Raw genomic sequence first — 27,447 nt, 5'->3', positions numbered from 1 at the left:
ATAAGACCCCCATGTTTCTTGCTTTCCATGATGAAGGTGGGTTTCCCAGGGTGGCGAGGTCATAAGAATGGCAACTCGTTATGGTGTTTTGGCCCAATAGCACCACTTCAGTTTTGGGCCCCTTTGTACTATTTGATACAGTTAACAGTGGGGGAGGACTAATGTAATCATTGCGTTTCCATGGGAACACAGCTGTTCTTTCGGAACATCCACAGGTTATTTCTTGGATTTTTCACATAAATGGACAAATCGTTCTCTATATGGTATTGCCATGAAGAAAACATCATCTACGCTAAAGATGTTCCAGCAATTTCACGTACTTCGGTGGCATATAAGAAAGAAGTAGTCTACTCTATTTAGGCTGTTGAGAGGTTAAAGTAGGGCTTCTGATCGGCAGATCGCTCAAGGCTTTTAGTAGATCATCTATGATGTTCATCTGTGGCCTCAGTCCCTCTAGCTGACCAGAAGCTTATATGTTGGTCATGCAGTAGGGTTATTTCCTCATCGCCATCACTGTAATAAATTGTTAACTGCCTGTTGCATGGTTTTTTACATGGATTGTTAAACTTGAGATAGGTTTCGAATTTGATAAATAACTTCTCGTTTTGGCTCTTTAGCAGTGTGGTAAATAAGCCTTTCTTTAGAGGTCTGGTACCGTACAGGGAAAAGTGGATGTGACAATAACAGCAGTAATGCTGGAACAAGCATATTTTGATTGTTTCATTGTTGTCTGTGCATTATCATGTTGAAGAGGACAACTGTCAATACCATAAGAGGGAGACACCCTCTCCAGTAACCACAGAAGCCAAATGGGAACCACCCTCCCACCGTGGTTGGCATGGGCCCCTGATGTTAGACCTACAAGTACCCACGTGCCAGCCAATGGGGTGGGGGCGTGGGAGAGGATGTGGATAGGAACAGAGTTCAGGAAACTGGAAAGGGGGTTAGGGTAACAAGATTGGAAGGGTAGGGGGAAGTTAGGAAAAAGAGCACTTTAATACCATGTAATACATATCCCTGTAACATAACCTCACCTATTAGTTGCCTAACCTACATAAAAAATGACCTTGTACCAACACTGTCCCGTGACCCTTCTCTTGGAAACAAACAAATATCACTTACCCTTCAACTTGAGCAATCAACAACGGCTGGTATAAATACACAAACATGTAAAGCACATGATGGTGAGCAACATTAACTGGACATAGCAATCGAAATGGAACATTCAAATGGGGGATCTCCCCACGTGATTCACATGACTCATGGCCTGACAGGCAAAACGCGGCATGAGAGGACAAAACTAACGGATAGCATGTTGCAACAAAAACATATTTCCTCTAACTGTGCATTAACTTGTGATTGTGTCTTTACTTCACACGCTCTGATATGGAAATGTGTTTGATGCCACACATTCCTTCATGCAGTCTCAATAACGGAGTCCCAAGAAATGTGCAAGTTCGTAGGCTAGAAACAAAACAATAACCATATGAATCCAATGCGTGCAGCAGTTGCACGTGCGATAAGCGCATGTGGGGCCAAAAGAATACATAGAGCAAATGCGGCACAAGCACTTAACTAAAGTCTGGAAGCCCCGTGAGGTCGCCCAGACGAAGTTGTAGACCGCAGTATAATACCAGAGCCTTCCGGTGTCACCGCCTCATGGCCAGGGTCCTCGTTTTCCCTTGGGTGCTTGCTGTGCCTCTGCCGTGCTCCAATGCCTCACCTGTGCTGTGATTCTAAAAAATCCGCACCTGGCATCGGCAGGCAGTGGCCTTAAATGTGTAACAGGCGATTGCACACAGCTGTTAACTGCGTGCGCAGAGTCGCCCGCTCCCAGAGACCTCTGGGAAATGTAGCTCGCGGATTCTTGAAGCCGCTATGCCAGGACCTGATTGCCATACTTTGATGTGTGCAGCCCCTCAGGCATTCCCCCAGCAATTCTTTGACAACAACAGCTTTATTAGTCGCAGTCGACATCTGTTTTTTAACACCTAAAGGTCCACAGCAGTAGGAGTTCACTGTGGCCCGTGTATGCCAAGCCTGATGAAGGGAAGATGATCAGGTGCCTAGTGGAATAAAGAAGGTGGTACACATGAGAATTATCGGAACTATGTTGCTGGATTTAGAATCTTTGATGCAACGGATTGTTTTAATTTTTAAATGGGGCTTTGCTATTTAAATGGGTGCTTGGATTGTGATCTACACATCAGGCCTAAGGGATTTACCCCTTTATGAATAATGGATATAGGTCTGGCATTTGTTTTCGGATGTGAGAATCTTTCCTTTGATCATATGATGACCACTGACATGGTCCTCAGGTGGAGATGCTCGGACAGCATTTTACCAAGTAGTCGTACGTCAGGGCTCATTAAATACTGCTGTGAAAGATTCTGTTGTATTTATCCCTCTCACTGAATGCATTGGGATGATTACAAGAGATGCATGAAAATACAGTTGAATAGTTTCTGCGTAGTTAAAGATGCATATACATTTGTATGTAGTTGCACATATCTACATCAGCGTAAAAAGGCTGCCACATTTGTAATCCCAGACCATGAAACTTGTATGGATAAAACTGCAATTAAGTCCATATTGTAAGTAGGCAGCCATCATTGACAAAGTGCTCAGGGGCGAAACTCGTTTGGTGTTGCTAGTCCGCGCGACTGAGGTCTGTGGGCTGTTAATTATTTTGTATTAAAGAACAAATATTAACAAAATGTTTTCCCCAGAGTATCTCCCGGATCCTGAAGATTAGGACAATACCTCAGTGTTCTTACATATTTTGGTAGGAGTTTTTTTTCCATTATTAAGGTGAACGTAGTGATGGATTGGGTAATGGTGGAACATGCTGTCCCAACTTTTGCTGTTGGATTGTGGCTTTAAAATATTATATTGTGCTGGTGAAAAAGATCTGTATATTTGTGTCTAGTTTGTGAGACAATATTATTGTGTTCCTTATTTTGCTGGTTTGGAACATTTCTTTATATATTTTAAATGATTGAGCAATATCACTTACATCCTCAGAAACGTAGGTGTTGTAATAGGATATCTTTGTCTTAAAACATTTCATAGCTCTTCCTGTGGATTTTATCAGAGCAGTTTTGTCTTTATTCAGAAAAGTTTTGTATCATTTACATTTTAAACTCTTGACTTTCTTGAACCATTTGCTCATGGCCTTACCTTCCGACTTCACTTTCATGTTTGTTACGAGACACAATGCCTGCGGTTCTATTTGAGCATTACTTTGTGTTTATGATCATGTCGGAGAGTTAGTGTTTGAACAGCTATGTGAAGAAGGGTTAGCTGAAGGCAACCAAAGCAATGTTTTTGAAGGGATCTGTTGTCTTCTTACTTGGAAAAGAGAAAGACTGTGGACTCAGTGATTTGTGGCAAACGGTAGAGCTGGCAAGTGATCAAGAAATGCTTTACGCTTTCATCCAGGAACATTTTGTAACTGTGTTGTTCAATTTTTGAGCTGCTACTGCTTTCTTATATGTTCCCTTTCCCCAGGTTCAAACAGGATTTTCAACCAAGGTTCCAAACAGGAAAGTTCCTCCTTTATATAGCCAAGTTCTATTCATAAAGTTCTTCTTGCTTCAAAAGCCTTTTACTTGGTGTTTTACAAGTTTCCACAAAATAAAAGTCTTAATCTTCAACTTGATAATCGACACTGCAATAACACTTCTTCTGGGAAAATTATCAATTCAATGATTCTTCTTGATTCACAATAATGTCTTTGTCAGGATGGCTTTTACCATTATTCATCAAACACAATAGTGAACTTGCAGCTTTCTTTCCTTCCCAACCTTCAACCACCATGCTGTACTAGAATTTCTTCTTCCTGGTCCACTAACCTACCAGGACTACCACTAATGTTCCCTATCCTGGTATTCTCCCCTGCTGGGCCAAAACCCTTAACCACTCCTACAGAAGTTTATGGTTGGGTTTGCTTCACAACCTTCAGAAAAGTCTGACTTTCAAAAACATTTAAGATTCACAATTCCTTCTGTAAAGTCACAAACATTGATGATGTTCATTCCACTGATTTATTTGCCCCAGGCAATGCAGGCTATGATCCTCTCTTCATTGATACCTCTCACAAGGAAGGCATCTCCCCTGCCACTTTTTATCTCTCACTTTCACATCAAACAACTGCTGACAATGTCTCTTTCTCATACTTGTCTTTCTTTTGGCTTAGGCAATGAAATGAAATGATATTTTATTTATATCGCGCTCGTACACAAGTGTTTCAGAGTGCGACAAGGCAAAAAGGGAGGGGAACAAGGGAGAACAAAAAAGAAAACAACGATCTTACTAGTCCCAGTGATATTTAAGAAAGCACAAGTGCACGGAAAAGGGAAAAGGGGGAAGTGCATGGAAGGGGGGCGGAAAGTGTGGAGCAGAGGAGAGAAAACAGAAATAAATATTACATAAAATAAATAATAAATAAGGGTGATAAAATATGGTAGTGCAGCCAGCAAGTGGCAGGTGAAAGTTAGTCAGATACGATACAACTGATAAGTTCAGAAGAAATGTGGGAGGGGGATTTTTTGGGTACAGATATAGAGCCCAAGTGCAGAGGGTGGCCTGAGGCAGTGCAGGAGGATGGCAAGGTGAGCAGGTACCTGGGCCTGAATGACAGAGGGTGGCTAGGTGCACGATGCCAAGAAGAAGAAACAGATCAACTGGGGAGAAAGGGGGCAGAGGCAAAGTGGAAGGTCTTGAGATGCTTCCGGAACCGTAGATGGTTTTCCTCAAGTTTCAAGGTGGCCAGGAGGCTTTTCCAAAGGGAGGCACCAGCCAAAGACCGAGATCTACCCCAGCTCATTTCTTTACAAAACGACTAACCCTGAGGGAGTTAGAAGTAGAGGAGCGAAGGGCTCGAGAGGGGAGGTATTTACGGAGGGATAGTTGAAGGCATTTTGGACCCAGGCCCCAGAAAGCCTTGTGGACAATGCAGAGGGTTTTACATTTAACCCTTGAATCCACTGGGAGCCAATGAAATAATTTCAGGGCTGGAGAGATACGGTCCCAGGGCTTGAGGCCAAGGACAATTCTTGTAGTCCTGTCCTGGATTACTTGTAGTGGGCGGTGAGCGGAGGCAGGTAGAATTAGAAAGAGGCTGTTAAAGTAATCCAGTCTAGAAAGAACCAGAGCTTGGGAGACTGAGCCTTTGAAGGAAGGAAAGGAAAGGAAAGGCAGAGTACCTCTAAGGAGGTGCAATAAAAAGTTGGACCTTTTGGAGACGTCAGAGATGTGTGCGGAGAAGGAAAGTGTAGAGTCAAAGATAACACTGAGGTTCTTAGCCGCGCAGGTGGGGGTTGGGGAGGGCCAAGGGAGGCCGGCCAAAGAGCGAGAGGCAAGGATGGAGATGGTGTACCAATAAGGAGGATCTCGGTCTTGTTGGCATTTAGACATAAATCGTTAGTGGCCCACCAGTTTTGAATGACGATTAGACAATCGGAGATGAGGGAAGGAGAGGAAGAGGCTGAAGGAAGCCTGTATATGAGTTGGGTGTCGTCAGCATAGCACTGGAAAGTGGAGCAGAAAATGGAGATGCAGTAAGCGAGAGTTGTCAGGTATTAGTTGAAAAGCCAGGGCGAGAGTTTAGACCCCTGGGGGACACAACATGTGGAGAGGAAGATAGAAGATTGGAAGGACACAAGTTGTACCTGGGAGGGTCGATCAGAGAGAAAAAGAGGTCAGCCAGACCAGAGCCTGATCAGTGATAAGCAGGTTGTTACAGAGACGATTGAGCAGGGTGGTTTGGTTGACCGTGTCGAACGCAGAGGAGAGATCAAGTCGGATGAGGACAGAAGGAATGTTAGAGTCAAGGTTGGAGAGCAGGTCTTCACGGATGTTCAGGAGAGCAGTTTGTGCTTCTGGCACATCTGAAGCCAGATTGGTGGTCGTGGAGGGAGCCAATAGAGTCGGAATGAAGGTTAAGCTGAGAGATGGCCAGCTTTTCCAGGAGCTTACCTAAGAGTGGAGTAATGGAAATTGGGTGGTTGTTTGCCAGACATGATGGATCAGCAGTGGATTTCTTGAGGAGAGGATGCACAAGGGAGTGCTTAAGAGGGGAGGAGAAAGAGACAGAGGCAAAGGAGAGGTTGCAGAAATCTACAAGGGCCGGAGCAAGGGTGTCAATGTGGTCCTCAATGGTTTTAGAGGAACAGGGATGGACCGGTTTTGATAAGGTTTTCATAGATCAGTCTTGTCTAGCTACCTCATCGGGGGAGAAAAGAGGAAAGGAGGAGAAAGTGGGAGCGGGGTAGCTGGGGGAGGGTCAGCAAGCCGAGAAGATGAGGGAGGAGGAGGAGAGGGAGGAGAGGATAGGGTGGACAGGATGTCCTGGGTTTTAGAGATAAAGTAAGAGGCAAGGGCATTGTAAAGACCCCAGGTAGCGAGAGGAGGGGTGGGGACTGCAGCAGGGTTGGCCAGCTCCTTGCAGATTTTGAAGAGTTCGGCCGAGTTATTAGGTGCCACAGAGACAAAGGCTTGTATGTGGACTCTCTTCTTAGTGCAGACAGCGAGTCGGTATTGCCTTTGGAGGAGGCGGCAGGCCAGTTTGTCAGAGGATGCGCAAGAAGCCCTCCATATCCTCTCCGCCACCGACACTTCTGTTTAAGAGTAGCTAGGTCAGAGTCATACCAAGAATTGCACTTGGCTTTGGACTTCAACCGGATCCTCATGACGGGGGCAAGAGTATCAAGAGTAGCAGAAATAGAGGAATAGAGGAGTAGAGAAGAGAGAGGGCTGTGTCAGGGTATGATTCAGCCTGGAGTGGAGGGGGGGGGTTGCAGCAAAGGCCTCGACTGACACATGCTACATGGGCCAGATATCCGAGAAGGAGTGTGGCAATCTAGGAGTGGACTTGGCTTGGGGGGAGGCCATGGAGAGGAGAGATGAGAGGAGAGGAGGCAGTGATCACTCCAGGAGTGGTAAGGGGGGTAGAGAGGGGGAGACCAGAGTAGATCAAGATATCTAGTGTGTGCCCAGCAGAGCGAGTCGGGCCAGAGGGAAGGATCGAGTGGTAGAGTGAGTTGCAGAGGTCGCAAAAGAATGCAGATGAGGGACAGGCAGAATCAAGATGGATGTTGAGGTCCCCAAGGAGGAGAAGTTGAGTGGTTGAGGCCAAGAGGGAGGAGGAGAGGTCAGCTCACTCAGAGAGAAAAGAGGCGATTTGACCAGGGGGCCGGTAGAGAGTAGCAACATTAAGAGAGTGGCTAGGAGAGAGAGCCTGCAGATTAGGCATTCAAAAGCGGAGTAAGCTTGAGTGGGACTGAGGAAGGCAGGAATACACTCAGGGAAGATAAGGGCTACACCCCGTCCAGGCCGGCTGGATCTGGGGGCTGAGAGGATCTTGTAGCTGTCGGGGAGAAGTGTGTCAAAACTTGTGAGAGAGCTGGCCGTGAACCATGTCTCGGTGAGACCGAGGACATCAAGGTTGAGTTCTTCTAGGAGGCGACAGATGACAGAGGTGTGTTTAACAGCCGAGCGAGAATTGAGAGTAGCGAGATGGAGAAGGTTGCCAGCCTTAAAGACCTTCCGGGGAGGAGTACAGATCAGAGGTATGCCCTGCGGAGGTGTGGAAGGAGCTTGAGATGGGGCAGAGGAGGAAGTGGAGGAGGGCAAGGTAGCCAGAGGAAGAGTAGGGGACAGCTGGAGATGAGAGGAAGTTGATGAGGTGAGGGAACCGCCTATCAAAGAGGAGGAGATCATCCTGAGGGCCGTGCACCATGACAGTACCATTTAGATAGATGTTAATGAAGACTCTAGAGGAGTCAAAGAGATCCATACGGACTTCCCAACGGGTACCGCCAATAATGGGAGAGGAGGAGACAGGACAGAGCATCGAGATCATATGAGGGGTCCAGAGATCTAGAGAGGGAACGAAAAAGAGGATGTCAGTGAGGGTTTGTCTGGCAGAGGCGCAGGAATAGGTATCAGCGATGGGGAGACCTGGGTTGGAAACCAGGATATACTTTTTGAATTTCTTTTTAGCAGACTTAGTGCGAAGGGAAGGATAGTTAATAGAGAAGCAGTTAGAGTAGGTATGAGAAACAGATAACGCCATGGACAGGTAGAGAGAGGAGGCAGTAGGAGAAATATACAAGATCAGAGGTAAGGAGCAGTCACTGGGCTAGCAGGCTACAATTGACGGCCGAAGTAGGGTGAAAACACAGCCACAATAAGACTTACAGAAACACACCCAAATTTGACTTTCCCAACACACCCAATGCTTGTTGGTGGGTGGCTTATCTATTGCCTCTTCTTCACTCAACGCCCTCTGTGCAATATCAAAGCATTCTACCAAACCCTCACCCAACTACCAGCAAATAAGGAAACATTCAAAGCATTCAAAACGTTTTTTGTATCGAAAAAATAGACGAAGTCTGTGAAACCATTGAATCAACCTCCCACAGAATTAGCGCGCCTTGCACCCTGGCAAGCACACTGCCCCTCTGGACAGAGTCTCTTCCCCTGGATCTTCTAAAAAGTATCACCTCCCTCAAACCTATTTCCTAATCAGACAATATTATACTGGCCTCCATCCATAAACAAATGGCGGGTCCAGTGCTCACCAGGCTCATCAGCATCATTGATGCCTTTGTCACAGAAGGGTCATTCCCAGACACCCTCAAAAATGGTTTCATACAATAACTTGAAAAAAAACAACCTTAGTTCCAGATGACCTGGCCAACTACGTTTCAATTTCGAACCTCTTGCTTATTGGCAAAATCTTCGAAAAAGTAGTTGCTAACCACTACTCACCAGAATCGAACAACATCTCCTCATATGTGACTATGAGTCAGGGTTTCGCCCCAAGTGTAGCATTGAGGGAGCCACCATACAGGTGATATGATGTGATATGATAGGTTATTTATAACGTGCTTAATACCCAGAGGTTTCTAAGTGCGGACCCGGAGATCGAACTTGTGTTGCTCTGTCTTGGCTTTCTTCCAAGGCGAGCACGTTGCCCCTGAGCTATCCTCCTGAGGTGGTAGATGATGCCCTCCAAATCATGGATAAGGGCGACTTGTGCCTCCTCATCCTCCTCCACATCTCAGCTGCATTCGACACGGTCAACCACTGCCTCCTCCTTTCCCTCCTTGCCAACGGGTTTGGATTCTCTGCCACTGTCCTGAAGTGCTTTACCCCTACCTCTCGGGCAGACATCAGGTAGTTCAGAGGAACATTTGCTACATCCAACTACAAGTCTCCTGCAGAGTCCACCAATGCTCCATCCTGTCACCATTCCTTTTGAACCTTTATTTGGAGCCTTTGGGCACTCTCCTCAAAGATCCCCAACATAGCCATCCACAGATGATACTCAATTGTACGTGAGAGTAAATAGCACGCAGGATATAATTTGTGTCTGTGATTACCTAGCCATCATCCAATCCTGGATGTGAACTGCCTACCTCAAACTAAACCCATCCAAGACTGAATTCATCCTCATCGGTCCGCCGCCTTAACAACAAATTGTCCAACAATGGATGAATGATATGCACCTAGAAGGATTTGATCGACAACTCTGAGACTCCGCTAAATCTTTAGGCGTCACCATTGACAGCTGTGAGGGGTCAGAAATGTCAGGCGGACAACTTTGTAAAGAGTTTTTAGCTCCTGCCATTTTATCAAATGAAACAGGCTGAATAAACGCCTCTCTATCCCTACCCCAATGTGGATTTCCCTGCCTATAATAAACTGAAAGGGAACACTCTAACCAAGGGATCTCTAACCCTCACACTTCTAAAACAATCAAAACAAAAAAAGGTATAATATGGCAACTCCTTTCCACAAATGTATACTGCATATAACCTGGTTCACAGTGTAATTAATGTCTCTTGGCATGGACTGGGCGAATTCACCTTGCCCAGATCCAAACAAGGATTCTCTCCACAGTTCAAAGGAAAACCAAGGAAATCCAACTTTAACACAAAGTTCTGTTGTTTAAATGAAGTAACTTGTCAAAGGCAAAAGCTTTCACTCCTCCTGGAATAAAAACTCTCCCAAAGTATCTTGAATGAAAAAACCATAAGCTCTCACACCTCCTGGAATGAGAACTCCTTCACATTGTTGGCAACAACAAATGGTTTGGTCAGAATGGTCTGCTTCAAGAAGGAATGCAGGAGGAATTTTAACTTTCCCTCAATCAGCTATCACAATTCTTCTGCAACTGTCACAACTTAATATGTTGCTTACCAATAGTACCACTTTTCAGCACTTGCGTCTTATACTTCCTGGTGTAACCTTTCACCAGGTTTTTTCGGGACAATCACCTCTTGCCCTATGTCTCTACTCACCTGCCCGTATACCAAAACAGATATGTGCTTCAATGGTAACTTTCACAGTAGAATAACAACTTCAATGGCCTTCTTTAACATAAGCAGGTTACCAGCTTTCAGGGAAAAGAACATTCATAATGATCGTTATCAGGACCTCTACACAAACGATGCTCATCTACCTTTGGATAACCACCTCCATAGGGGCAGCCTGTTGGCCACCTTTCTATCCCTTCTACATTAATACCAAAAATAATATTCAGGATCACGTCTCTTCCTGCTTCTATCTTTGCTTTAGCAATGTGAATCTACAACAACCACAATGATAGGTACCCCACAAACCTGAGTGGCAACCTTTTCAACCTTGGGGCTTCTCACTATTCCCCTCTTGTGTTTGGTAACCTTTATTGGACTGATATTGCCAGTTTTTCAAGGTCTCTTGGCTTGGCAATTGGTATTATGCCTGGGTTTCTAGTATGACCTCCCCACCAGGTTGTTGATGTTTGCACAGCCTCACACTTTCATTCCCTTTTGCAAGTCTGTAACAGTTCGATATTTGTGATGCTTATTAGCTTGTTTTTGTACATTAACAACTGTTCGGCATTTGTAACATTGCTTATCTGTCTTTCACGAGTGATTCCGCCTGCGCTGAACAAGCAGCCTGCACCGGAGCACCCCAGAGTCACTCGCTAGTTTCACCGGGTAAGTCGATTCCAGGTGCTCCTCTCTGCGTTCGTAGGACTGCTACAACCGTGGCTTCACCCAAGCAGGCGCATCTTCTCTCTTTGGTCGGTGCACGTCTGCCATGTTGATTTGGAGTCGCTCTGACTCCCGAGTCTCTCTGGTGCAACCATGCCACCTGATACCTCTCGACTGCTCACACTACACCCGATTCCTGCTGCTAAAGCTCTGCATGACGTAGTTTTCCTGGGTAACTGTTTCATCCACACGTTTCCTGCTGCACGACCTCTGCAGTTTGTGGTGATACAAGGACATCTCTCAGGACTGGCAACAGTCCCAGTGTCATCCAGCTCCTTTACTCCTGTCTGCCGCAGCATGTACGGCCCACGCTTCTTTTGCTTCTCCTCGACTACCTGCACCCGAGGGGGCCTTTTATGCCTCCCAGTCTCCCTCAGGTGGAGGCCATTCTTGTTAATTAGCTGACCACTTCTACATCTTTTCTCCTCTGTCTTTGAAGTCCTGAATGAAAGTCTTTTTTACTCTTTCCACTTTACAATAAGCCATCAATATACTAGGATCTCTTGGAAAATGTAATAGGGGAATTTCCCCTTCCTCTTGACCCGTTTCCTCCTTCATGTGATCCTCCTGCAGAACACCACCCCCAGGGCCAGGATCAGGAAGCATCTACCTTTCCCTGGTCACATGAGGAAGGTCCCAGGACGAGGTTTTGGAGGGAATCACTACCGATTCGTCAAATAGCAGCCTGCCCTTCCAGAAACACATAGCCAATAAAGCCCAAACAGCTCGTATCCAAAGCTCCACCCTTTGCAAAATCAAATCCCTCATTCCGCTGCAGCATACTGCAGGCCCTTGTGGTCTCGCATATCAATAGGGGAAATACCCCCCTGATGGGGCTCACAGCTGCTCACTTGGCTCCCCTAAAAGCAGTCTACCATGCTGCAGCACGTCTTATTACAGGTGCACAGAAATGTCCTCGAACCACCCCCTTCGTACTCAAACTACATTGGCTACCTCTCCGGGCCAGGACACTGTTCAAGGCTGATTATCATTTACAAAGCAGTCACAAGTAGAATACCAGCGTACCTGGCAAATAAGCACCCCATATCTGGTGGCACATGCTCCCCGTGCAGCAAATCGACCAACCGGCATCAATCACAACTCATCCGCAAAGAGGATCTGCAAAGAATCCCTCTTTTGTCACATACCCATCCTCTGGAACCCGATCCCCTTGTTGGCTTTGAATGCCCCAACAATTCTCCAATTTTGCAAATCTCTCAAAACATGTTTTCTTCAACAACACCTGACCAAGGACATATTCCAATGGATGCACATACCGAGCACAGACCTCAACTCAGAATTCTGCATTACTGGATGCCAGTCCAAATACTGGCTACCCACACTGTGTATAGCACTCTGCTGCTCTCGAGCTATGTCCATGCTTTAAACAATAACAAAGTAAAAAATTAAATCTGCTGGCACCAGGCAATCTTGGACACATTGCAATTGTAACCACAAAGTTACAAAAGAAAAGACAATGTGTTAAGGATACAAAGTATCCTAATTGCACTTCACTTTAAGGTGATGTGTAAAGTTTTTAAAATACAAGAATTCCAGTACTGATAGTCTTATGGACTGATTAGTTCCCCATAAAAGTGAGCAAAACGTAAGGGAGGTAATGCTCAGGGCTTTACTTACTTACCCCCAAAAAGTCATGTCAGTAAGCAGACAAAAGCAAAATGATGGGATGTATCACATGCCAAAATAGTCTAATATCTTTTTTCTTAGCTGCCTTCAAAACCCAGTTCTATGGGGGGGCATGGCCAGGGTCCATGCCGTGAGGGCGTGTTAGCTGAGTGCTCCTGCCTACAATCCTAAAACAACATCCTCAATAAAGGTGTACAGCAGGAAAACATTGTGGGAGCTGATGTTTAACAGGGGAACCCTGGAGCTGCTTGCAGTGCCTTTATTTGTATAGGCGAAGCGCACGGGGACCGCACAGCAATTGGACACAGAAGCGTGTGGTGAGCAAGATGTCGGCCATGCTGGGATGATAACCGTCCCCGGCCAGAAAAGCATGGCAGGCAACGAGTGCATTGGAACACCAAAGAAAGCTGCAATACTGAGACTCAGCCTCCCCCCAGTAGCTGTAGGCTTGCAGTCCCACTGCCTGACAGGGACCAAAGGACTTGAGTCGGGGACCAACTGTAATGGCGGGCGGTGCAGTCAGGCCCCGGCCGTGTGGGACAGCCGACTGGAGGAGGGGCGGAGGTGCCACAGGAGTATTGCGCGAGGTCATGTATGACACCACGGCTGCATGAGCCCCAAAGAGAGTTCTGCGCATTGATAGCATGGAGCAAGGGAAGCGATCCACAGTGGCTTGCATAGCCGTGCCAAGTACGAAGTGGAGAGCTCGGATCCAACTGTACAGACTGCAGGGTGCTGCCGGGCCTCTCCACACTGGGAGAAAGGCAAAGTGGAGGCCTGGGACTGCTGTACCCTAACAGATAAACACCTGTGTGCACCACCCCACCGCCCCCCGCGAAATGCCAGATAGATCCTCCTGGCTACAGACCCCACACTGATGCTGTGAAGGATCTGGGGCCCTGAAAGTTACTGACAATATTATTGCAGAGCAGCGCTTGAGGGCTTTGGTGCTGCGGTTACAGGCTGCATTGCAGAGGCACCAGTTTGGTGCCACCACAAAGGAGAGCGCACTTGTGAGAATCCCTACATTCCGCATATTGGCCAAAGAATAATTGTGCCCTTGGATGTGCAGGGAGACTGTTGGCACACCACTTAGCCAAATTAGTGGATTGCCTGGGCGCTCATCCTGATCACCCCCACCACTGGAAAAAGACAGAGTGAAGCAGCCAGAGTCAAAGGGTGAGCAGTGGGCCGAAATGTCAGGGACTGCAGCACCCTGTTGAAAGCAGAGACTGCTGAATTTCCCTGCGAAAACATACACCACAGAGTGGAATGATACTCTGGGAGCCCACAACATACCACCAACCAAACAAAAAGGCAATAACAAGCCCACCATTTTGGGCTCCTTCGCAGCCCAGGGCAGGTGACCTGACCCCATGGAAGACGAGAGCGAAGAATCGCCCCAGTCCCAGTCGCAAACGACTCTGTTGGAATCACATGGCAACAAAATACTAGAGGCCATTGCTGCCCTGCAGTCCTCCCTAGAATGTAAGATAGGTGAAGTTAAGGTTGATGTCCACCTCCTGAGACAAGATGTAAGGTTGCTTGCCAAGCGGGTTACCACAACTGAGTCGCTACTACAAGAAACCTCAACCTCTACCACAGAATTAATGCAAAGAATGAAAGCTCTGGAAACCAAAAACACCATATAGGAAGATTGTGCAGAGGACGCAGGGTGGCGATCTTGTTAGAGTGTTCGGAATACCAGAGGCAAGTGAAGGTAATGACCCCACAACATATATTGAAAACATAATACTGCAAGAGGTGGGCCCTGGGAAGCTGTCCCAGGGATTCACTATTAAGAGGGCGCATCGATCTCTACAAAAAAGGCCCCCACCGGGATCTAATCCAAGGCCAATTATAGCAAGAGTCCTTAGCTTCAGAGACTGAGAAGTAATACTGCAACACTCCAGAGAAGGTGGGGTGCTACAGAGGGGGAACATTAAGATCGCAATTTATTCGGACTATAACCCACTGCTACAAAGGAAACGCAACATGTTTGTCCCCACAAAAGAACATCTCTGTCGACAAGGCCTGAAATACATGCTTATTTACCCAGCAAGACTAAAGGTGATATACAATGGGAAGAGACATGTTTGAGACACCAAAAGCGGTTAACATGTGGATGGACCATAACGGAATGCAATAAAAGCGTATGGAGACCCTGAAGTATGGCAAGGGATAGATGCATAACATTAACAGCACATGGTATACTATGGTAACACTCAGCTCAAATGCGTAGACCTAATTAACTGCCTGAGACAGCAGCTTTATGGCAGGGGTGCAATGTCGCAGCCCAGGGCGAGGACTAACAGGCACACACAAAAAGGGTTTTTTCCATTGGTATGATTTAGCTGTTACAATTACCCATGCCTAATTGGCCTTGTGGCTCTGAGCATTTGGGTTTGCCCGAGCGGCTGGATGCTGTTGGGCACTGTTTCTGTCCACTGTTTGGAGACGCACTGTTAAGGTTACATTTTGTTTTATTATTTATGTTTAGAATGATCAAAGCACTTAAAGCTTTTGAGGGGATTAAGAGGTGGGGGCCTTCTTATTGTCATTAATGGTATACGGGAGGGAGTGAAGGTATTATGCACACATGGCATTGATTAGAATTGCAATATGGAATGTCAGGGGATTGGGGACATATATGCGCAGTAATTGGCTGAAGTCCTTCCTGAAAAGGAAAAAGATCACGACTGCATTGCTGCAGGAAACGCACCTTCTACCGGAAGACCAGAACTCACTGTTAAATAGGTGGGGCCGGCAACGGCTATGGCTCCACTTATTCCAAATTCGCTAGCGGGGTGCTGGTATGGTTGGATGCACAGGTCCCCTTTCGGCTTATAAGCACCAAAATAGATAGTGAGGGACGGTACGTGATTGTACATGGGCACATATACCACCAGGAAGCATGCATAGTGAACACGTACAGCCCCAATCATGCAGTGCCTGCTTTCCTGGGATCAGAACAAAGCTGGCACACTTGAGGGGGGCTCTCTTCATTTGCGGCGGAGATTTTAATTGTGCGAGAGAACCGTCCCTTGATGATCAGACTCATCTCGACCCAAGTTGATGTCGGCATCTGTGGCCCTGAACACAATAATAACTGACTTTACACTGGCAGACGTCTGGAGGGAGTAGAACTGGGATGGGAAGAGGAACTACTCCTACTCCACCCTGCATAGGCTCTACACTCGCATAGATTATATGCTGGTGTGTACTGAACATTTGACTGACTTCACAGGTGCTACATACATGGGACAAACCATCTCCGATCATTCCCTACTAGTGGTGAACTGGACCTTTCGGGGCACCCGGCCCCTAATCCTGACATGGCGTCTGTCAGCGGAGTTGCTACTAGATGAAGCATTCAAAGACCAACTGGACGAATTCCTAACAAACTTCTTGGAGTTTAATGTTGGCAGCGTAGACAGCTGGGGCACAATATGGGAAACCTTGAAGGTGGTTATGAGAGGGGAGGCAATGGTGTCTGTTGGAGGCATTACAGAAGCATTGAGAGAGAGGAATTGGGGCAGCTGGAAAGTAAAATGTGTTGTAGAGGAGACTCCAGATAAGACGCTAAATGATGAGAGGGAGCTTAACTCCTTGCGTGGTAAATGTGAGGAAACACGGGACCGGCTCGGGCACTGTGATCCTGCCACTCATACAGCATGTGTGCATGCAGAAGGGTATATGTCCGGGAGACTGCTATCATGTCTATGCAAATCCGTACAGACCCAGAAACGGATAACGCAGATCAGAGACAAGTGCAGGGAACTCTGTGGTCGCTGAGTGAAATAAATAGTGCACTTAGCACATTTTATAGAACTTTATATGGCCATGGAACACCAGTGACCCCAGGGATCTACAGGAGGCCTTCTCTCAGATTAGACTACCGCAACTGACAGAAGAGCAAGCTGCTTTTCTGGGCTTACCGTTGACTGAGGAGGAAATAGGCGAGCGAATAGGTCTCTCCCTTCTGGGAAGACATCTGGCTCGGATGGGCTCACAGCTGAATTTTATAAAACCTTTGCAACTACCCTCACCCCGTTTTGCTAAAGACATATGAGGAGGCTAATGGGAGAGGTAGGCTCCCCACTAGCGCGAGAGAGGCAATGGTGGTTCCCATGCTTAAACCCGGGAAGCCAGATGAAATTGTGTGACTCGTACCACCCCTTAGCAATGCTGAATCAGAATCTCAAGATATGAAGAGCGCTGCTCGCCAGCAGACTTAGGAAGGTGATTTCCTTACTGATACACAGGGACCAGACGGGTTTGTCCCCGGACGTACCAACACCATGAACCTGCGACAGCTACAACACATTATAGACCACACCAATTTAAGAGAATTTCCGCTGGCAGTTGCGTCATTAGATGCCACCAAAGCCTATGACTACTGGGAGTGGATGCTGGCAGCGATGGAAAATGTTATATTGGATAGGGTTTCATTAAGTGGGTGCAGCTGTTATACACACAGTTTATGGCCAGAGTCAAGACAGGGAAGTGGGTTTCTGAGGCCTGGGAAGTGCAGCGGGGTACCTAGCAAGGATGCCTGCTGTCTTAGAGGCAGGAGTGCTGGTGGCTGGGACACCCCACCTAATCTCATTGTACGCTGATGATGTCCTATTATATGTAAATGAATCAGAGCATATCCTGCCAATATTACTAGAAGTGCTGGACAACGATGGCAAACTTTCAGGTATATCCTTTAATAGGCAGAAGTCATGGGAACACGTCACTTTCCGATACCTTGGGATACAGATAGCACACTTTCCTGAGAAAATACACACAGCAAACATTGAGGACTCTGAATGGGATAAAATGATCTATGATGTTTTACGGGGAAACTGCCACTCTCTTTAACGGGAAGGGTCACATTGATTAAAATGATTGCACTGCTGAGACTTCTTTATGATTTGCTAATGTGCACTATGACATAGCAGCAGTGTTTTTTCATAGGCTGGACTCACTGCTCATGGAATTAATGTGGGGCACGGCAGACAGAAAATAGCCTTGAAGACGTTGTGCATGAAGAATGAGGATGGGGGAGTGCTATTGATGCGCTTTGAGATATACTTTTGGCCACACAATTACAATATGTGACATACTGGTTGTCTGACGAAGTCACAGCTGAGACGGAATTGCTACAGACTCTGCCAGGCCCGTCTTATTGAAAGAAGTCCTTTGGATGAGTGGACGGTTAGTGGATAGCGAGGTGTTCCTCATAGAAGTGGAAAGGGACTACGGCGATGAAAATATAAAATATGCACACCCCAAACTTCCCGCAAGCCCCTATGGCACCCGATGTCTGCACTGGAGATGAAGAGCTGGTTGCGGCTAGGAAATGGTAGGAATTCGGGCTTAGTACATGGGGAGACATGTTCAAGGAGGGAGGGTATACAGAACTTACAGACTTGCTCCACACTGAGGGGCTACCCACAGGCCAGTTCTTGTGGTATCGTAGGCTGACAGCGATGGCAAAAAAGAAATGGCTGGTCTGGCCGGAAGGACCAGCACTTTGCCCACTGCTGCACCTGTTATATGAGCTGGAAGATGGATGGTGCCTTATATCTAGGTTATACAATTGCATGCAGGAACTGATGAGGGTACAAAATGCTGCACTGAAAGTGAAATGGGAAAAGGAACTGGACAGGGAAGTGAGTGATTACCAATGGAATAATGCTTTGCTTTGCATGAAGAAGGTATCCCGTAATGTGCGGTTCCGTCTCTTGCAAGTTAATGTTTTGAATAGAACATACACGACCCCACTCTAAATAGCTGCATTTGAACCAACAAGGACCTCGGACTGCCTGAGGTGTGGTGGGGAAGGGGCAGACGCCATACATATGTTCTGGAGCTGTATACATGTACATTCCTTTTGGCACCAGATCAAAGCTGCATGCGTTAAGGCAGCAATAACACGTTTCAGCTGGGAGCCGCTGCTGTGCCTGCTGGGGAAGTACCCCAGACCTGAAAAATGTAGACATGTATCAAATTTGTTGACCTAGCATGTATACTAGCTAAAAGGCGTGCAGCGATGTCCTAGAAGGAAAATAGGGGGCAGCTATACATAGCATGGTACAATTACTTTTTCAGGATGGAGCACAGCTTGGCGCAGATCCATGAAGGCGAATGTTTCGGAACCTACAGATAACAACACAGCATGGCACACCCTTATAGAGGCGATGTTTAGGCCCTCAGATGATAAACCCACATGACACGGAGTAAGATATCTACGGACAATCCTGTTCCTTTACACTGGATGATTCCCCAAGAATAACAGAGTATACTATTATCCCCCTGGCAGAAAACATGGCAATGCCCTTCACATTCACAAAATTCATAGGAATGCAAAAAATCGGAAACTCTGAAGCTGGGAGGCCCAGCTACCCCCACCCCTAAAACAGAGTAATTAGCATGAGATAACGTGGCTTGGTTGTGTTTTGTTGTTGTTGTTGTTGTATAGAATTAGTTTGTGTTACAGTTAGGCTTTACCTGCACTTCTAGTTATTAGCTGGAATGTTTTGGACATCGAAGGTCATATCATGGATTCTTGTATGTACTATATCCTGTGTTAATACTATGGATATAAATAAATAGATTTAAAAAAAACAGTTCAACTGTTTAAAAACAAAGTCATTTTCTCCTTCTAATTAATAATTTGTACTCCTTTTTCAGGTTAATCCTGCTCTCATGAATAGTTTCTAGATATAAAAGTTTGCTATGCAAGTCACATTTTGCTCTACAGCATTTACTTTCAAATCATACTTCATGAGCTCTCCCATTACCCGTTTTCTAATGCTAGCTTGAGTTACTGTTGTTAATGACCAAAAGTCTGCAAAGTGTAGTGTATCAAATTTCTTGAACAACCAAACTCCCTCACTATTGGGATTACAACATTCAATTTCATTCTTCAAGTCTTCACATGCATTTAAAACATATTAGTAGTTATGGGACTGGGTGCTGAAAACGAAGGGAATCGCAGGTGGCCTGGGCCCAAATACCCCAATATTCCATAATCCTGCCTTCTCTCCTGGGTTTCACACCTCAAACTTCAGAAACTGGTTCAGGGGTGGCCTAGAATGCCTAGGGCAACACTTTGCAAATGACCAACCCCGCACCTTCGAAGACTGTAAACTAACCTTTCATTTGACTGAAGCGGACAGGTTCTCATGCTCCCAGCCCCTTTGTCTGACAGGGAGCAAAAGGTAACCTGAGCCCCTTAGAACTTACTACACTGGAGACCCTGCCGAAAGGTAGGGTACCCAGACTCTATAAACATTTGCAGGACGATATGCTTTCTCTTTGTTTGTTTGTTTATTTTATTTAGTATAGCGCTCCAGACCCAGGGGTATTTGGGCGCTTAGCAAAAGGTTACAAAGTTACAGAATATCAAGACAGTACTTACAATTATACAAATGTGGTGGTAAAATGCCATATATGAATGTACAAGCAGGCAGTTAGATTTCAGGATATGTACAATATATACAGTTAGTAATATGCTAGTCTATCTGAGGGTTGCCTTCTCCAGAAGCCAGCTGATGACTAGTTTTCTGAACAGTTGGAAGGTTTTGGGTAGTTTAATGTTCATCGGCAAGGTGTTCCAAAGTTGAGGGGCAAGGACAGTGAAACTCGAGCCCCCGGCTCTTTTGGCGGTGAATCTGGGCACCGTGAGACAAAGAGTGTTTGAGGATCTGGTAGTTCTAGTGTTTGGTTTTAAGGTAAATTTGTTCATAAGGTACGGGGGGGCTAGGTGGTTTAGAGCTTTGTAGGTAAGGCAGAGGGTTTTTAAGTCGATTTTTTGTTGGATGGATAGCCATTTGCAGGATATTATTGTGTGGGAGATGTGCTGTCTCCTAGGAATATTTAGAGCTGCTCTCAGTGCATTATTCTGAAGGATCTGAAGTTTCTTGATTAATGCTTGGCTGGCACCAAGGTAGAGGCTATTGCAGTAGTCAAGCTTCGACTGTATGAGGGCCCTAGCCAGAATGAGGCAGCTGTTCGTGGATAGAAACGGTCTGCAGGCCCTAATTAGTTTCCCAATGTAGGCGGTGGCTGAGGCTGTCATGTTAACTTGTTTGGAGAGGTTGGTATTGGCGTCAAGGTAGAAGCCTGGGGTTTTCACGCTTTTCATGACAGGGATGATGTTGCCATCAATGATGAAGTTAGAGTAATCTGGGTTAAGTTTCTGTAAGTTATTGGGGGATCCGACTAGGAGAAGTTTGGTCTTCTCATCATTCAGACAGAGGCCGTGTGTGGCCATCCATGCCTGAATGATGGCGAAGATTTCGTTAATCCTAGTGGCGTCTGTGTTGTAGTTACCAGTGATGGTGAGGAGTAACTGGGTGTCATCCGCGTAGTTGGTGTAAGTGACACCCAGATGGTCCAGCTTATCTAAGAGGGGTTTTGTAAAGATGTTGTAGAGGGTAGGGGAGATGCAGGACCCTTGTGGGACACCGCAAGTAATGGGGATGGGGTCTGCTGCAGCCACAGATGAAGACCCTCATGGTTCTGTTGGCTAGGAATGATTGTCTCCACATGACAGCAGAAGGGGAGAAGTGGGCGGCAGATGAAAGGTGGTTACAGAGTATTTTATGGTCAACCAGGAAGAAAGCTGCTGAGAGGTCTAGGAGGAGTAGGATAGCTGCTTTATTTTTGACTTTGATGTTGTCAATCTGACTTTGGAGGTCAGCAAGGGCAGTTTCCGTTCCGTGTTGAGGCCGAAAGCCAGATTGACGCAGGCCTAGCAGTTGGTTGGACTCTAATTAATCTTGAATTTGCAGGTAGGCATCTCTGTCGAATATTTTTAGCAGGAAGGGGACCGTGGTGATAGGCCTGTAGTTGGTGGGAAGGGCAGGGTCGAGAGATTGTTTTTTTTAGAAGGGGGAGGACCCATGATTGTTTCAGGTTGTTAGGTACAGAGTTGGTCGAAAAGGAGAGGTTTACTAGTTTGGAGATGAAGGGGGCTAGGTATCTCGCAGCATCTTTGTTGATCTGGGCGGGGCAGCTATCCCCTTTACAGTTGGAGGGTTTGAGGGAGGCTATGATTTTTTGGATTTCGGGAATAGTGACCATTTTGAATGTGAAGCCGGGGTAGTCCCTGGTCGGGATGGGTGCGTTACTATTTGAGAGTTGTATTCTTTTTGACTCAATTTTATTTTGAAGACCAGTGATTTTGTTAGCCAGGGCGTTTTGGATGCTGGTGCACCATGGTTTGACACAGGTATCGGTCTGGGGGTTAGGGTTTTCTAATTCCTTCAGGATGGTGAATAGCTCTTTAGCAGAGGAGTGGGCGTTATTAATTCTGACATTGTAGGCTTCTTTTTTGGTGCGGATTATCTCTTTCTTGTAATGGGAGGAGATGGTCATGAGATTGGATTTGTTTTCTACTGATGGGTTAGTTTTCCATAGGGTTTCCATCTTGGCTTTCTCTTTTCTAAGAGTTTTGAGTTCCTCTGTGTACCAAGGGTTCAAATGGGCTCTGTGTTTACCTTTGCGTAGTTTTAGTGGGGCAACGGCATCAATGGCGTTAGTTAGGACGTCATTGTAGGTGGTGACTAAAGAGTTAGGGTCTGCTGTGGCTGGGAGTGTGTTGAGGAGGGGGGAGGATCAGAGGAGTGATGGTCTCCGAGGTGATGTTGCGCTTATCAGGAGTCCATATATGGTACAGTGGGAAACGGATCTGGGGAGCACTCTGGAGGACCAAACCTGGATGGACATATGGTCTAGAATCCACTCTTCATCATTCTGCATCACAAACCGGGAATGTGCTTACAAGGTGCTTCTCCAATGGTACTACTCTCCAGTACGCCTTCACCAATTTCAGGAATACCTCAATCCTCAATGTTGGCGTAAATGTGGTCAGCTTGGCTTGTACCTGCACATGTGGTGGACATGCCCTACAGTACAGACCTTCTGGAATCACTGCATTTCTGCTATAGAGAGAATTACCCAAGTGACACTTCCTAGAGAACCGGAAGTGATTCTGCTGGGCACACCAGCACTGTGGTCCTACCCCAGAACAGGGAAAACCGCCAAGCTCCTAACACAACTCCTACTAGCGAGAAGGATGACAGTCTGCACCTGGAAGACCACCGAGGGCCCTTCTATGACTTTATGGTGGATCAAACTTTGGGACATTTTGGTGGAGGAAAGGGTCACGGCAGCCAGAGCAGGCCTCCTGCATAGATTTTCTGACATTTGGGCCCCGAACATCGAATATGACCGACACTTTCTGGCGCTAACTTTTAAACCCTGATTTGCCCATAGGGCATTACAGGATGGGGACACTCTGGGAGTGATGGTCCTGGAACTGCTGACCCATTAGGAGCCGGGGATGAGCGGTGGGGGGAGGGAGAAGGGAATGTTATCATAGCCTTCAATGTTTGCATTTGCTTTGTATCGCTTCCTGTGCAACCAATTTAAAATAAAGTTGTTAAAACATATTAGTACCCAGTGAGAGTCAAGCAGAATGCAACACGCATTCTGATTGGCTCTCGCCGGGTCCTTACCCAGCCGAGAATCCTTCGATTCTCGGCCGGGATTCCAGCCGCCTTGTCCTCGGCGGGGGGTGTGGCAGCCCCTCAGCCAATGAGGAGGCTGCAAGCGGGGCCATCCCCGCTCCGAGCCTCCCCTGCGGCTGAGAGGCTGCCTTCGCCCCCCGCCGGGGACTCAGGTAAGGCTTTTTTTTTTAAACTCCCTTTCCTCCCTCCTCCCCCCTACTCCCACTTACCTGCATGTTCCTGCTTCCCCGGCGAGGGACGAGGGAAGCCTCCAGCTGTGTGGAGACTCGGAGCTCCACGCCTCCACACGGCTGGAGGCTTCCCTCGTCCCTCACCGGGGACGCAGGTAAGTTTTTTTTTTTTTTTCCTTCCCTCCCAACCCCACTTACCTTCTGCTTCTTTTTTATCTTTCGGGCGCGGACACGCTGGGAACACTTGTGTTCCCAGCGTGTCCGCTCCTGATGGCCGCCATGGAAAGGGAAGACGGACTCAGTTTTCCCTTTCCATGGCGGCCATTTTCTTGGTCATTTCTTTTTTTTTTTTTCGTCCCGAAACGCTGCAGCATTTCGGGCCAAAAAAAATGTTTTTAGTGCCCCGGTCACGCACATAATGCGGGGCGGGGTACTAATAGCAATATAACCCTTGCGGCGGGGGCATTACCTGAGTCGGTAATGCCCCCGCCGCTCGGGTTATATTGCGTAATTAGTACTAATAGCTCTTTCATGTATATTCATCGTGGGGTTTCTTGACAAACCAACAGTAGAACAATTTGAGCTTTTTGTAGAAAAAATATATTTTATTGATCAAACAAGTGAGGGAATTATGATTGCTTTTCAGATGGCTAATAACATTAAAACCAGTCATCATGACCATTAAAAATACCAATTAAAATATAATTGATTATTGAGGATGATTTTCCATTTACAAAGGTAGGACGTGGTGAATTATGGTCTGCAAAGTGACCATTTAAATGACAAAGAGAATGTCTTGTCATAAAACTAATTAAAGCTTGGTGTGGACATCCCAGGTAAGTGGCCTTGAGTTATGTTCACAGATCTTCAATCTCCCAATCCCTTTGTCCCCAGTCATCCTGGGAAGAAGATAACATTATTCCAGGAGATGACGCGTTGCTCAATTATCAGACAAAACCAGAAAGCCCTATTCTTCGCACTCAGTTTTTGCTTAGTTTATGTGTGCTGGCGGGGAGTCCATATCTGTGGCCATTTCAGATGCCCTGCAAGCTGGAAGCTTCCAGGATGTGTCGCCTAGTCGCACATTGATGTGACCGCGGCGCAATGCGTGTCCACGCAGTTAAGTGCTTTCCTGTAACGCCGGCAGAGTCAGGGAACCTTCTTTATAAAGAAGCCCAAAACGAGAGAGCAACATTCTTGCAAAGGTCTTTGTTTCAGACTACAGGAATCGGGCAATTAGGTCTTGGAGGCACTGGTTGGAGGCTCTACAGCCTCCAACCAGTGTATGCAGTTCCTTTCGGATCTAGGATACCAGTGGATAGCAGTTCCCGCTAATGTATTACTTTCCTTAGACTTTTCTATTGCCTATTATACTCTGTATCCCATGCTTGATATTGTTCCCCTTTTGTCCCTTTCTACAGCTCCTGCCAATCTCCAGACAACAGGGAGTGTCCAGTAACACTCCCACCTTGGGGGAACTTGCCCACAGTGTTGTGCATTTCGACCTGTGGGTTGTTTCCTCTGGGGTAGGAAGTGTATTGCTCCCAAGTCCCCTAAGGTGTCCAACTTATGCTCTGCAGTCCAGAAGCTGACATGAGGCAGTTAATCAGCAAAGTTTTGCCTGAGACCTCTTACTGCTCTAGAAGAGACCTGCATTTCGGCAGACATGCAGAATGACAGTCATTACATTAAGCATGAAGGCATTGTATTAAAACTGATTGATAGGCCTCTCCTCCAAGAGAGATGAGCATGGTAAACCACAAATGTGTTACCCAGCCGATGTGAGATGACAGTCCCTTCTTGTATGCTCACTTTGGGCTAAGATAGTGAGACCTACCTTTGGGGAAGCTAATGTCCAATGCTACATCGTAGGCCTCTGCAAGGATCTGGATGTTTTCAATTTGAACAATTCCAAGAATGTTTTCGACATCAGACACCTGCACAAAAAGGAAAAAGTGGTGTTAGTAACTCTGGTGCGCAGGACAGGTAGGTGGATCAATACACAATTAAAAGCATTCACCTCAAGGTCATTAGTCTAAAAGTAGTACACAATGGCAGACATATCATAATCAAGCAGCATTCTCCTGGTTAACTATTGGAAATTGGCTGCTAGAATCAATTCAATGGGCAAATATTTTAACCCTGAATTTACCATTACCACTATTGGCAACAAGTAACTACTTAGCATAGTGTTCCGATATGTTTGATTAAAGAATTGGCTGCACAGGCGATTGCTTCAAAACCATTTCAAAACCGAGCAGGCTTCTATAATGAGGCTAGAGAAGGTAAATGTAGGGTGTCCATGGGAAATGATAGTAACATGGGGGACGAAGGGTTACATGAGCAATGATGAAAGAAACACATTTAGATCAGAGAAAAGGAAGAGTGAAGATCGTGACACCCAAGGGTGTTTGGGAACAGAACTCAGAGATTCTGCTATCTTATTGGAACAGCATTTATATAGCACAATGTGCACCCAAAGGCATCTTGGTGCTAACTTAGACAGGACAGTAAGCAAAGAAAGCTAAAATAGGTAAGTTTTAAGAGAACGCCTAAACAACAAGTAATCATCCACAGCCTGAACAGCACAAGCTGTGGAGTTCTGCAAAATGTGCAGGTGCTGGATCAGATAAGCTGGCTGCACAAGAAACAAAGCATTACAAAGCATTACAATAGTGTAGAAAAGACAGTACCAGAGAAGAAACCACATGTCCACGCAAAGACAAAGAAAAGGAAGAAGCTTGTGCAGAACTTTACGTTTAAGATGCAGATATCTGACAGACCACACTGATTTGGGCTGCCATAGAAAGAGATGACATACTTTTAATCAACAGATTCTTAACTACAGGACTTGGGGTAGAGCAGGGACCCAGCGTAGAAGGCCAGAAAAGTGGAGACCAAAGAGTGACACCAGCAGAGGAACCCACCAACAGTATCTCTGTCTTTCCCCCATTCAGCTTAAGCCAGTTGTTACACATCCATAACCACAGAAGCCATGGGAGAAGATCAGCTTAGTGAGTGGCTGAACATACACATTAAACAACACTGGGGAAATGACAGAGCCATTCAATCGCCCCCAACTTCACTCTGTGCTGCTTTACATAATATATCTAACCACTGAAGGGACCTTCTCTGACTGGCTGTCATAAGTTTATGGCACCCCTTGAACTTTGTTCATACTCCAAAACAAGCATCTGAAGTTTCACCCACAACATGTTAGTCAAAAGCAGAGCCATGTGAGTCAACAACACACATTAACTCCATGTAGTTAAAGTGATATGGGGAAAGATCAAATCGCTATTGTCACTGCAGGGAAAAAAACATCTGTGTGAAGTCAGATGTCAACATGAAGCCTCTTAGTTAGGCATCAATCTGATCTATGATCATTCCTAAACAGTTAAAGAAAAGTTCCTTGCTCGCCTGCAACAGCACATTTCCAGCATCCTCAAATTCATAATTATATAGTGTTTCCCACATTCCCCAGTCCGTTCAGAAGGTGGGGAATGTTATGTTTAAAAGTATCTGAGGGATCTATTTCTTTTCATCCCCACTTCATCCCCATCTCTTATGTTTGACACTAATTGCTCCCCAAAGCAAACTGATTAACATGTGGAAATATAAGAAATGTCTTGGCATTCAACAACAAATGGTCTACAACTGTCAAGCGATCAATAGTGGTCCTAATACTAATTCCCCCAAATGTGTCCTTTTGCCACCTTTTGCAACAAAGCAAATGTACTTGTTTGCGCATAAGTTCACCAAGACTAAGCCCTTTCACTTGCTTAATCGGAAGAGTGTGGGGGGGGGTACCATAGGACACCCAGCCTTCCCACCCTTTTCTGGACATGTAGAGCCACAGGAGTGTCAAGCCTTTGATGTTGACCCAAGTAACGTGACGCCTTACCTGGCCACATGGAACGATCTCTATAACAATCGGAGAAGGATCTCATTTCACAATGTAGCTCAGGGATCGGGACGTCCCAGAATTGTGCTTTAAAGAGTGGATATGCACAATGACATTTCCAAGCTCTGTTACCAACTTCTAAAGCTGAAATA

General features: G+C 46.2%; 1 protein-coding gene across 1 annotated transcript in view; it reads right to left on the bottom strand.

The window, feature by feature from the left end:
• The window catches only part of HYDIN (HYDIN axonemal central pair apparatus protein), a 3,273,799-nt gene that overhangs the window by 960,176 nt on the left and 2,286,176 nt on the right, over positions 1-27,447 (bottom strand). Inside the window, exon 54 of the mRNA XM_069654775.1 lies at positions 25,229-25,328. Within this exon, the coding sequence (XP_069510876.1) occupies positions 25,229-25,328 (100 nt within the window). The remainder of the gene's footprint in view (positions 1-25,228; positions 25,329-27,447) is intronic.

This window comes from Ambystoma mexicanum, chromosome 1p, assembly GCF_040938575.1.
Source record: "Ambystoma mexicanum isolate Mex_15411 chromosome 1p, UKY_AmexF1_1, whole genome shotgun sequence".
NCBI lineage: Eukaryota > Metazoa > Chordata > Amphibia > Caudata > Ambystomatidae > Ambystoma > Ambystoma mexicanum.
Note: the sequence above shows the minus strand (reverse complement) of the source record. Positions and strands in the feature narration are given on the sequence as shown.